Below are 13,102 nucleotides of genomic sequence, written 5' to 3'. Positions count from 1 at the left end.
TGTTTGTTTGTTTTATCTGTAGTATACTGTACGCTGATATAGTGGGTTTCACTCGTCTGGCCAGTGACTGTTCACCTGGAGAACTGGTGCACATGCTGAACGAGCTGTTTGGAAAATTTGATCAAATTGCCAAGGTAAATTTGTAATACTATTCAGTTTAATACTCTGGTTTAATAGAATCGTCTTTATTGTCTTTACAACACACAGTGTCCAATGAAATTAACCGTGAACTTTTGATATTAGCCCTAGATTAGCTTTAGTTTGGGCCCTTTTCATATAAGAAAAATAACCATTAAAAAACTAAAGTTTTTTTTTTTTTTGTATATTTTTGTTTTGTAGGAGAACGAATGCATGCGGATCAAAATCCTGGGTGACTGTTACTACTGCGTGTCTGGTCTGCCGGAGTCTCTACCAAACCATGCAAAGAACTGTGTGAAAATGGGTCTGGACATGTGTGAGGCCATCAAGTAAGTACTGTACCAGAGCAGTACTTCAAAGTACTTCATTTAATTAGGTTAAGTCACAGTGTGTGTGTGAATAAATGTTGAGTGGTCGCTGTCTGATCATTACTGTGATTTAAACTGGCTAGCCCTGAGCAGGTTTGGGGTTTATCAAAAAAAAGTTTTGGACGTTTGAGTACAATAATTATCCTCAACTTGATTTGAAACTTTTTCCTGAGATGCTTAAACCATTTTGAACTGCTGGTGAAATGTCCAAGGCCTAGCCGGCCGACCGACTGCTGTGATCGACTTCAGACCCTGTGACCCACAGGAAGGATCAAGCAGTTAAAAAAAAAGAATGAAATATTTTAATGAAAGACTTTTTTCTGGATGGCAGGAAAGTGAGGGATGCTACAGTAGTTGACATCAACATGCGTGTCGGCGTGCATTCTGGGAACGTGCTGTGTGGCGTGATCGGACTTCAGAAATGGCAGTACGATGTCTGGTCACATGATGTCACGTTGGCCAATCATATGGAAGCAGGTGGTGTGCCCGGGTAAGAGAACATAAAGATAAGAAGAAGTGCTTGTTTATTTGTGATAATTTGTTGTTTAAATTATTAATTTTAAATATTTTCATTAGTTGCGGTGGTTATAAATATATTTGTTTTTGATGGCTGTTCATTGGCAGGAGAGTCCACATCACTTCAGTGACGCTGGAGCACCTGAACGGTGCCTATAAAGTGGAGGACGGGGATGGACAAGAAAGAGATCCTTATCTGAAAGAACACGGAGTCGTCACTTATCTGGTCATCAACCCAAAGGTTTCCAATCACACACCGCAGATTTAAACTGACTAACTATCAAACTGTCATAAAACAACACATTTGTACCTGTGTTTTTTCAGGTGGAGCGCCGGAGTCCACAGCATCACTATCGTCCCAAACACACACCAGACTGTGCCAGGATGAGGGCGTCAGTCAGGATGACTCGTTACCTGGAGTCTTGGGGAGCAGCCAAGCCCTTTGCTAACCTGCACCACAGAGACAGCATGACTAATGAAAATGGAAAGATCAACACCGCTGTTGGTCACTTTTTTGTTTTTTTTACACCTCCATGCAGCATACTAATGTTGAGGCCAGTTCGTCTCTAGCTTTGACTCATCTCTCTGCTTCCTCTGTGTCTAGGACGTGCCCATAGGACAGTATCACTTCCAGAGGAGATCAGAAAGGCAAGCACCTCTCTTTTCCCCTTTACTGAAATAATAATAATATTCTGGCAGGATCCAAGAGTGTGGGGGCAGATGACAGAAACATATGCAGGGCTTTGAAACTTGTTAGTAACTTCTGAGAACTTAAACTATATTCTGCCTCTTTTCTCTGTTCGTTTGTTTGTTTTAACAGGACCAAATCTCAGAAGAAACGGTTCGAGGAGGAGCTAAATGAGAGGATGATAAGAACCTTTGATGGAATAAATTCACAAAAGTAAGAAGAGTTAATTTAATATAACTGTGCAGAAAAAAAACTGTAGCTTTTACAGAGTTTGGTCTTTTTTACTGTTGCGTCGCAGCTGATTCAGTGTTGCAGTCTTATTCCTGTGTCCGCAGAGATAACAGTGCTGCGTATTTTATAGTTGAAGAGTTAATACGGTGTGCAGTGAGACTCAGCAATGACATGGTGGAGAAAATCACAGCTAAAATCTCACACCAATCTTTGTGTGTATGTCGTCACCACCGTGGCTGTACGGTTCCAGTCATACTACTATATCCAAAAGAACTCTCATTTTCTAAGGCAGACAGAACAGAATACAATGATTTAATCTTTGCAAAACACAGAGAGACAGGACAACTAAACTGAAGCTGGAGCTCAAATCACAGATTTGTGTAAATAAAAAGTCCATACCAAGTGTGATGGTGATGAGGCTTAGATGACTGAAGTCCAATGGTACAACATAGCAGCAGATATAGACAGAATCTGTAAAATGGTAAGAGTGCAAATCAGAGTCGTCAAAATATTTCCATTTCAAAAGGATTTTTAAAAACTAAAATGTGTTAAAAGACGTCTCTCTGGAGTCCTCTACAGCTTAGACTAATTTAATATTTCTGTCTCATCCCTCTAAAATGAATAGTTTAAAAGTCAAAGCAAACTTCTTAACCAAAGATTGAATGGGAATAATTTTGTATAATTAAAGCTTCACAACAGTTTTCCTTTCCCAAAGATAAAGTAACATTTAAAAGAAGCTTTCGGTCTTGAGTGGAGGCAAAGAAGCAGGTGGTGGTCTGAAAGACATCCTCTGGAAGTTCTTCAAAGAACAAATAACTTTGTTGGTTCAACAAGTCATTGATTGACTTTTTTTCAACTAACTAACTTTATTCCATTAAGCATCTTCTTTTTATCGTATCATTATTCCATTACAATTTTTAATCAGATTAATCACATGGTAGTGGTGGATTAAACCTGATTAATCATGAGTAATCGAGATAAGCAGTTAGAAGTATCTGTTTTACACTGGTATCCTTAGACTCATTTACTGCCGTGTACCTGGTGAGTCTGCAAAGACGTGAGGTGCGTCACGAAATAATATTTGTATGAGTGTGTGTCATTCTGCCCGTGTGTCGTAATGCGTTTCAATCAAAAACGTTTAAATGACATTGTGAAGGTGGTGCAGTAGTACACGTCCACTCTACTGTGTTTCTAACAAAAATACACAGAACAGTGCATTATCACTGTAAAATGGCCTACTACTGGATGTCATCCAGCTGTAGAGGTTTCATTCTACTCTATTATTACAGCTATTAACTAAACGTAGTCCATTTGCCAGGCGGCGGAAAAAACGTCTCAAAGCAACTGCACTTTAATTGCACTTAAATCTTTTTTTTTTTTTTTTTTCCTCTGTCTTTAGGCAGTGGCTAAAATCTGAGGACATTCAGAGAATATCACTGTTCTTTCACAACAAGTCCTTGGAGAAGGAGGTAAAAGGCAGTTAAAATGAACTACTGCTCTGCACTGCAGCTGTTTTATTGCTTGCTGTTAAGCCCACACTTGTGGCATCTTATTCCCTGACCTTTGTATTAATTTTGCAGTACAGAGCAACCACCCTGCCTGCCTTCAAGTACTACGTCACCTGCGCCTGTTTGATCTTTTCCTGCATCTTCATCGTGCAGATTCTCGTCCTCCCGAAGTACGTGAGTGTTTACGATGAATTAGAGCTCAAGTGACTCCGACGGACTTCTGCTCTGCTGCTGTGGATCTGAGTTTATCACAATTACTGATGTTTGCTTCTGTGACTTTATTTTATTTTTAGGACGACTATTTTAAAGTTATCCTTCGGAATGGCCTTTCTCATCCTTTCCTTAATCCTCTTTATTTGTTTCATCGGACACTTTCTGGTGAGTCTCATCTTTTTTAATGCTGACATAACTGTTTTTTATAGTGCTCTCTTTTAATATTTTTATCCAGTGTTAAACATGGATCTGTCTGTAATGGGACACTTGTGTGCTTAACATTTGCTCTAATCGCATGAGAGCCACGAGTGGCCCTCTGGTCACCTCCACGGCCCATTAACAGACCCTGTTGTTGGCTTAAGTGCCCTTTAGTTCAACACAAGTGCCTGAATTGTGTCTGGGGGACAAAAGAAAAAAAGCAGGCTCAACTCTGCATTAGGAAAGTGCTTCTTGGCGATTACTCCAATTACTATTATGATGATAGATGATTGCTTATTATTATTATTTTTTTTTTTTATCAACCTACCCATTGGGTCCTCCAGAAGTACTTACTGTACTGAGGACAAAGCACAGAAGTGTTGCTGTAATAATGCTGGGAAAACAAGTGTGCTCTTCACACAGTAGGTGGCAGAAAGACAGTGAATATGAAATACTGCAATTTAAATCCGCTGTTGTGTTAAACTTACTGTGGAAACTGAGCTTGGTTTGAATCTCAAGTTGGCCAATAAAAAATTGACGGAACTAAGGAAAACAACATAGAAGAGTTCAAATAAAATTAAACGAAAAAAAAATTGAATCTGGATAGAAATTGTTGGTTTTGACAAGAGCATTTTAGACAGATTTAACACCACATTTAACAATTGAGTATTGCAACAATGTTATCATACATATACATACTTCATACACTATTAAGCAGTAATAGTAATATGTAGAATTACTGTAGTAATACTACAGATTTACAAAGACAAATAATTGTCAACAATTCATGGTTGTTTATTATGTTGTACCACAGGAAAAAAAAATCCACATGTAGGCAGTGATGAATTCAGACACAGTATTCAGTATAAAAGCCTCACAGTAGTCACATAAACCTAAGGTTAACCTGAGCTCTACTGAAACATTTCACACCTGATCCTGAGCTAATATGAAAGTGTGACGTTGGTTTGCCGTTAACCAGCAATCTAAAATACTAGTTTGACATGTTGAATTGGTTGAATTTTCGTATACAGCGACAGGCCCTTCCTATCTGCTGTACACCTCAGTCACTGGTCTGACATGTCAGTGATGGTTTTTAACCACAGTTGGTCAGAATTTTGTCCACTGTAGGGAGTCATGGCAATTACTACAGGTTGCTTGGTAACCCTAGGTTACAGACCCCTGTACTGTGGAGACAAAAGAGTAAAAAGGCATTCGGTGTTGTACAGTAAAACAAAATATGATGTATTACTACAAGTATTGGTATTGCTATATTATATCAAAGTAAAATACATGAAAGGTGAAGTATTCAAGAGGTGAGACTGTATTAAATCATCAAACAACTGTCTGTTCAACAGTGCTGTCTCTCAGCCTTAAACAAATTCATAATCAAGTGTTACTGTAACAGTCCTTGTCATGACACCAAACACCACTGTATTGAAATACAGCTCAGTCCTTGACGAACCTAAATGTCAAATCCATTCTGCTGAAGTGCTGCCGACATGTTGGGCTGGGTTGATCATGAAATTGATGGCAGCCTTCACTGTCGTTGTCTTGCACTTAAACTCATTCAACAGCAGCAGCAGCAGAAGAGAAGTAATTGACTGTAACAATTGATCACATTAACTGAAAACTAGGAAGACTGAATTTTCTGCATGAGTGGAGACCAACAAGTAAACACTGTGTAAACAAGTGATAGTTTTATAGTCCACCACGACAACTGATGGTTAGATACAACCTTTTCATCCGTCCGACCGTCATCTGTCCGATACCGATCCTGAAGCTTGGATCATCTGCCAATACCTATATCAATCCGATACCTTCTTATCCTCGTAAAAGGCAGGTGTACAAGGCAGGCATGATAGACCGCTACACTATGAAACTGCTGAAAATTAGGACATTTATTAAAAAAAATTAGATATAAGATGATAGAACATTTTGTGGTTGAACTGGGCCTTGAAAACTGTTTGTCAAAGAGTCAAGTGACGATAAAAACAGGTGAGAAAGGAGTTAACAAAAGGATAATTACCGATCAAATGACGATAAAAACAGGTGAGAAAGGAGTGTTTCACGAGCACCAGGGGAGAACAGCAGGAAGAACAGTCATTTGTAGTTCATGTGGAACAGCTGTAAGGTAATGTAATTGACCGTAATGCGGTGTTTCATCAGCCAGCTGTTAATACGCCTATCTTTAATTGATTTAAAGGCTTTTCATTTATAATCCTCACGTTGCCTCCTCATTTACGCAGCACAGCAGCAGAAATCGATGCTGGAAAAAAAATAACCTTTGGGTTTTGCCTTGCTTCTAATCAAAGCTCCCTTTTATTGCTTTAAGATTTATTTAGTTGTATTAGCAGCCTGTGCGGTGGTGCTTATATTAGCGTAGCGTTTTCATCAGGAGTTTTAATCGCTGCTGTTGCATTAAATTATGCACCTCTGTGTGTCTTCCTTCAGTACAATTAAAATGTCAATCATTTTCAGTTTGTTTGTGTTTCCACCTGCCGGCTCCGCGGCTGCTCCATGTTCCCGACCTTTGATAATCCCAGTCTTCCAGTGTAACTGACATGCTCGCATTATTGTGTGTTTTTGTGCGTGTACGTGTGTGTGTCTAGCACTGCAGCAAGAGTACCTCTACTTCTTGGATGTGGCTGCTGAGGTCATCAGTCATTATTGCCAACAATCCATGGCCCCGCATCACGCTCACCATGACAACCACCGCTCTAATACTCATAATGGCAGTCTTCAATATGGTAAGCTTTTATGTGCAGACACTGCAGTCACCAATTAGGTATTGACTAGGAAAAAAAGGAATCAGAAGCCACTCATGGAACCGTGTGCCTCTGACTCTGGTTAAGAACAAACGTGGTGTGTTGAATGTTGCAGTTAAAATACAGAGAGGGAGAAAATGGAGCTTGTGTAGATCCTAAATGCGTTTTTTCAATTGGAAACAATACACATTGTACAACATGCAAATTAGGAGTATGTCTTTTTTTTTTTTACACTACAGTTAATTTACACATCAGTGTGAATGTGAGGCTGTTAAAGCAGTGAAAGGTGAATAGGCCAACGTGGTGCCACAGGGGGAAAAAAAAAACATGTCTCTTCCATTTACAGTTTCCAATGAATACACACACAACACTTTGCATTTGGTTGTGAGTTGTTTTTTGTTTTTAATTGGATTTCAAATCACCATGGAGGAAATGTCTTCCTTTGTAATGTTTTCTTTTGTTAAGCTGTTTTTTGCTCCATTGTTGAAACACAGAGATTGCTGTTCCGCTTCACAGGACTGACAGTATTCTTATGTTGTGATAAGGCGCCGCTGTCTCAACCGTTTTGAGTTATTTTACCTGTTCCCTGACACACCCCTCAATCTGATTTATCTGATTGAGATTTATTTCTGTGCAAAGAAACAAGACAATCTGGACTTGGACTAGTCTTGGATAAAAGTGTTGTAGCCCAAGGGTCCTACAGGTAGTCAAGGCCCAGGTTTGGACCTTCTCGCAAATCGATTCCAGAGATTATAATCTTGTTTTGCACCTGACATGGGTCAAACGCTCAGGGCGGCTGAAGCAAATTAACTTGGTTTGCATCCGTGTGGGAGCCAATCATCATCTTTGTCCAGCAGGTCCACTTCAAAGGACATTATTGAATGGTTGTCACTGTTGGCCTCGTATCTAACCAGGTTCTGTTTGCCTGCCAGACCAATGTTGATCAGTTTGTCTTTTTGCACACCAACAAGCAAGTTAAGGAAAAAGAGGAATTGGTCTGTCAATAGTATTTCCAAGTCATTAAGAGATTCAGTTTTTTTTAGGTGGTTTTTAAACCGTCCTCTTTTCTTGGTGTCATGGTCTTTATTTAAGATTTTCTGTGTCTGTTTGTGTTCTGTTTCATCTGCAGTTCTTTTTAGGAGACAGTGTGTTGCCTCCAGTTCCTGTTTACAATTCATCCAATGAATCACTGTTTTACACTAATGGACAACTAATTGCTGTCTCTGGCAAAAACAATTTCTACCTTCCTGTAAGTAAAGCTGATTATGGTGTGATGTCAGTTTTATTGTCTTTGATCATTTTCAAACTAATCACAGAACTAATCTGTTTGTCTGCTTTCTTGATACCAGTATTTAATTTACAGCTGCGTCTTGGGCCTTATCTCCTGCTCAGTGTTCCTGAGGATAAACTACGAGCTGAAAATGATGATTATGTTAACAGCCGTAGTTGTTTACAACATCATCATTCTGCAAACGCATGCCACCCTGCTGGATGAGTACAGTAGATTCCTGTACAAGACTAAGATTCTGGACCGGTAAGTGGACATGTACCTGGACAAGGGCTACCAAACAACAAGGGTTGTACAGACAAGATATAATAGATTTACATATATATAATAATATAATATAATAATATATATAATATATAATATATATATATATATACTGTATATAAAGGATTAAAAATTAAAATACTTTTTTTTTTTTTTTAAACTGTGGGAATACACCCAACAGTCTAGGCCTGGTTATTAGTGAGTAAAATTTTGTTAAAAAGAGAACTTTGTTTGCAAAAAGCCTTACGTCAGATCTGATCTGTGTAAGATCCACGATTGACACTGAGGACGGCATTAGCCTCCAGAAAAAATACATCTGAGGGGTTCTCAGGTCTAATCCCAACACATTAATTATTAGGTTTTCTCACTACAGCTGTGGTGAAAATGTGAGCACTTGTTTTTTGTGACGTCATTGAGATTTAAATGTCATGTCAGTGTCTGCACTGAGTGATAAGGATGGTGTGAAAGGAAAGACACGTCAGTGACACCGGTGTCGACGTCGACGTCCTCGACATGATCAGATCGTAAGAAAATGTCTTTCGACATGATCAGATCGTAAGAAAATGTCTTAAACAAAACATACGAATGTAGAATTTTTAATCAAGGCAACTGATAACAAAGCCATGGTACGAGGGGAAGTCAAAAGTCACCTGTTTTTTTTCTTCTCATCAACCTCAGCTCAACATCACCAAGCAGTTTTCAGGCTCAATCTAACCTCCAGTAGCTTTTCAATAATTATGCTCCAAACCAGGTTAAAAACTCAATAAAACCCAATAGTAGAAATTCTCTGAAGGTAATTTGTGTGTAATTATGTTTGAAAATGAGTGGCGGAAAATTACATCTTTGCAAGACTGATTAGATTTATTCTCTATTTCACTATCTGTACAGACAAATGAAGAGAATGTTAAATACATCTTTATTGAGATATGTGTCTATCTGTTCTGTATTTTAGTCGAATCACAAACAAACAGTTAAAATAACTAACAACAAGCTCATAACAACTGTGTGTGTGTGAATATATATAAACATAAATATAAATATAGTTAGCTTAGTTTTTTTGCGTTCTAGAAGATGTCACATTGTTCTTGGTCATTTGAGACACAGCAGATGCAGAATTCGATTAAAGATTAGGAGTTCAGTTATAGAGAGTGAAGCTCAGCCGCACTCAGAGATGCTGTGGCTGTAGTTTTCCTACAACAAAGCAACATGTCCTCCGAACCGTCCATGTGTCACTGCACACACTCACGATTGCCATCTTTAATTAAATTTTCCTTTTTTTCCTGCATTACACTCTTTTCCCTCTTGTCAAGTTTTTTTTTTTTTTTTTACAAAAATCTGTTCCTGTCTGTTCTGTCTCCTGCCTCACCATTCCCAAATCCACTCACATTTCTCTGTGCTTTTCTCTGCCCTTCAAGACCAGGTGTTCTCAAAGACTTGAAGACGATGGGCTCTATCTCCCTCTTCATCTTTTTCATCACGCTGCTTGTGCTTGCCAGACAGGTAAGTCGGCACCAGAACCGTTTGAAGGACGTTATCTGTCACTGTCTGTCTTTTTACTGCTGATAATGTTCTCATCACGGCCCCAGGTTTTTGCAAGGAAAAGTGGCCTCTGTTGTTTTCTTTTTTCCTGGGAATGTAGATGTGGCCTGAGGAAGCAGTTAGATAAGGATGATGATACTGATCTGGGATCAGGATGTGTATGCCAATGTAAAAATGTATGCAAAAATACACACTCACCTGTGTGACTTTCTGGTGTCAGTCAGGCAATCGCATGTCGACAGAGGAGTGCCTTTAGTCATGTAGAAAAAACAACTTTATCTGCTTCGTTTACCAGATAAAAATATGTGCACATCTGACTGGCGCTTTAACTTCCTGTGTCAAACGATGCCAAAGCCACACGGCGGTATCAGCCTGTCTTTCCCTCTCCATCAGCCAAGAAGAAGAGGGTGGAAGTTGATATTTACTATTTAAGTAGTAGGTGCATCAACCAAGGACTAGTGGTTGTTAAGAGCTGTGTGCTCTCCAGCTCTGCTATTTTAGGATAATGCCACTGCAGTGGACTCACTGTACTTGGTGAGTGTCCAGAAAATGGAGAATTGCTTTTCCCTGCAGCTTTGGTACAAACCTGGGCAATAAAATTCAGGAAGTAAACTTTGAAATAGCAGCCCTAATGTGTTGCATTTTACTTCATGATTTTATACCTGTGATAACAGTAACAAATGTTTACCGTATTTTCCGGACTATAAGTCGCACATTTTTTCATCCTTTGGCTGGGTTTGGGACTTTTACGCAGCTGTGACTTGTATATTAAAATATATAATTTCACACATTTATTTTCACACTAGAGGGCACAGGTGTGACTAATAGTCCGGTGCGACTTATAGTCCAGAAAATACAGTAATCCTATCTCAGTATTCAGTTCAGTATTTGCAGTCAGTTTTAGATGTTTTTTCCCCGTGTTAATCTGGTTCCACAGCACTTGTCTGGCATGTAACTAAAATGGGTTAGAATAAAACACTGACAAACATTGTTTGTGGCTGAAATACTTTCCACTGTGATTTTGCAAAAGGTCATTTTGCCCCGAGCAGCCTTTTAATTTGTGTCCAAAGTCTGTGTAAAGCTGTCAAACAAGCTCTGTGACCGTTTGTAATAATTTCACAACCAAATCCTCGAACTTGTCAACACTAATGCTGCTGTTTTTTATCTCTTTCTCTCCTCTCCTGTCTGAGAACTTGTTACTGATTCAGTTTTTTTTTTCTCTGTTACTTGCCTGAAGCAAGCTGTACCTTCAGTCTCTTTACCTCTGTGTCCTCTTGTAACAGAATGAATATTACTGTAGGTTAGACTTTCTGTGGAAGAACAAGTTCAAGAAGGAGTGTGAGGAGATCGAAACCATGGAGAACCTGAACCGGGTGCTGCTGGAGAACGTGCTGCCGGCGCACGTTGCGGAACATTTTCTGGCACGTAACTGGAAGAACGAGGTACGGTGTATCTGTTCTGTCTCTTCTTCTCTCAAAATCTCATAATAATTAAAAGCACGACTGCAACCATTGAATTGAATTTAGTTATGTACTTGGAAGTAGAAGTGCATGGGTTTGAGCTCTTCTTATATCACTGTCTCTGTGTTAGCCTCAGTGTTAGCAGGTTTACCAAGGGAGAAGTGTTTCTAAATAAAGACTCCGTGTGATTCACTTAACACAATCTGACAGGAAGTTACTTCTGTTTGTTTGGTTCTTCTTATTGGTTCTGTCTGCTGCCGTGCATTTGAAAGTGATTTTTTTTTCAGACACAGGAAATATCCACAGGATCCAAATCTGACATTTATGCACACAGCACTGCATCATCACTGACACACGCTGGATGTTTTTTGAGGATGACGTGCCGATGTGTCGCAGCCTTCTAATCTCACCTACATATTCTGCCTCATGCTCTTTGTCACACAGGATCTCTACCACCAGTCTTATGACCTGGTGTGCGTCATGTTTGCCTCCATCCCTGACTTTAAAGAGTTCTACACAGAGTCAGATGTCAACAAAGAAGGATTAGAGTGCCTCAGGCTGCTCAATGAAATCATCGCCGACTTTGACGAGGTAAACCAAAGCCTATATCATCGACCCACATCATCCCACACAGCATCCGCTGTTAGCTGCAGCCTGGATGTCATCCTTAGCTGAAATCAATGCACACAGTTGTGTTGGTGCCCCAGAGCTTTAGCCGTAGCCCTACATGGTCTCACCTGTGTGAACCTGTGTATGCAGCTGTTGTCCAAACCCAAGTTCAGTGGGGTGGAGAAAATCAAGACCATCGGGAGCACTTACATGGCCGCTACTGGGCTGAACGCATCCGCAGGGCCTGAGTACACGTCACAGGTATCACTTCTACTTGTCCCTTCAACAGTGAATGGCATTAAATAATAATAAAAAAAAACCAAATCTTTAAAAATAGTTGTTGGTCCTCCTTTTTTTACAGGAGCCTGACAGGCAGTACATGCACATCGGGACCATGCTGGAGTTTGCGTTTGCTCTGGTGGGCAAACTGGAGGTTATAAACAAACACTCCTTCAATGACTTCAAACTCAGAGTTGGTGAGTGAGCTTGACTTGCAGTATAAAGTCGTCTGTGATGGTTTTGCTCACATCATAACACTTGTCAATGTTAACAGTTTGTTGAGTTTGCATGGATTTTTGGTCAATGGTGGAAATTATTAGCATTTAGCTCACTTTGCCCTGTAGGGAGCGCTGTAAACACTGTAAAAATCTTCTGGTCCATAACTTGAGTATGCTGCAGCTTATAATGTTGAACAGAGAAAGTTAATAGAACGTTTTTTGGGCCTAAGTGATGATGACCTAATTAATCAATGCTTTAAGATTAAGAAGATTTAAAAAAAACTCTGGCAGGGACCAAGACAAATCAGCTCTGATCGTTTGTTGGCTAGAGGGCGGAATATCTAAAAAAAATTCTGAGGAGAACATGTGTTCTCTCCAAAGGAAAAGAAAATCCTAGTGAAATACAAACATGTATTCTGTGTAAGATTAAGGCAAGATAAGATGTGGAATAAAAAGGGAAAGCAGATCCGGCAGACAGTTTTCAGCTTCCTGTGAGCAGGAGGAGTGAGAGTTCGATACATTCATCCTCTCTGTGGCAATCCCAGCGAGGGATAGTCCATTAACTCAACAGTGTGTGTCTGTGGAACTGTACACCCCCGCTGTTTGCAGGGTAGTTCAGTCCCCTGCAGATTGACTCAAAATGCTCCACCAGGGAGCAATACAAGGCCCCACCCACCAGCCTGGACTGAAGCAGGCCGTGCGTGTGTGTGTGTGTGTGTGTGTGTGTGTGTGTGTGTGTTGCCACTGTACAGGCACAACCTGCAATTTGCCAACTGCAAAAATGTAGAGCACAGAGGTGAAGTGAAGGAGGGTCAGAGTC

General features: G+C 39.9%; 1 protein-coding gene across 2 annotated transcripts in view; it reads left to right on the top strand.

Moving 5' to 3' along the window:
* Positions 1-13,102, top strand: part of adcy2a (adenylate cyclase 2a) — a 41,001-nt gene that overhangs the window by 24,718 nt on the left and 3,181 nt on the right. For both annotated transcript variants that reach the window (XM_025061678.1, XM_008323251.3), the window contains 18 exons: positions 23-134; positions 340-467; positions 838-996; positions 1,131-1,263; positions 1,347-1,523; positions 1,627-1,670; positions 1,843-1,923; positions 3,341-3,410; positions 3,522-3,619; positions 3,743-3,827; positions 6,470-6,607; positions 7,755-7,874; positions 7,975-8,159; positions 9,593-9,677; positions 11,000-11,158; positions 11,621-11,767; positions 11,936-12,046; positions 12,147-12,261. In XM_025061678.1, coding sequence (XP_024917446.1) covers positions 23-134; positions 340-467; positions 838-996; positions 1,131-1,263; positions 1,347-1,523; positions 1,627-1,670; positions 1,843-1,923; positions 3,341-3,410; positions 3,522-3,619; positions 3,743-3,827; positions 6,470-6,607; positions 7,755-7,874; positions 7,975-8,159; positions 9,593-9,677; positions 11,000-11,158; positions 11,621-11,767; positions 11,936-12,046; positions 12,147-12,261 — 2,147 coding nt within the window. The remainder of the gene's footprint in view (positions 1-22; positions 135-339; positions 468-837; positions 997-1,130; positions 1,264-1,346; positions 1,524-1,626; positions 1,671-1,842; positions 1,924-3,340; positions 3,411-3,521; positions 3,620-3,742; positions 3,828-6,469; positions 6,608-7,754; positions 7,875-7,974; positions 8,160-9,592; positions 9,678-10,999; positions 11,159-11,620; positions 11,768-11,935; positions 12,047-12,146; positions 12,262-13,102) is intronic.

The sequence above is a fragment of the Cynoglossus semilaevis genome, chromosome 13 (genome assembly GCF_000523025.1).
Source record: "Cynoglossus semilaevis isolate Cse_v1.0 chromosome 13, Cse_v1.0, whole genome shotgun sequence".
Classification (NCBI taxonomy): domain Eukaryota; kingdom Metazoa; phylum Chordata; class Actinopteri; order Pleuronectiformes; family Cynoglossidae; genus Cynoglossus; species Cynoglossus semilaevis.
The sequence above is the reverse complement of the archived record's forward strand: the minus strand, read 5'-3'. Positions and strand labels throughout refer to the sequence as shown.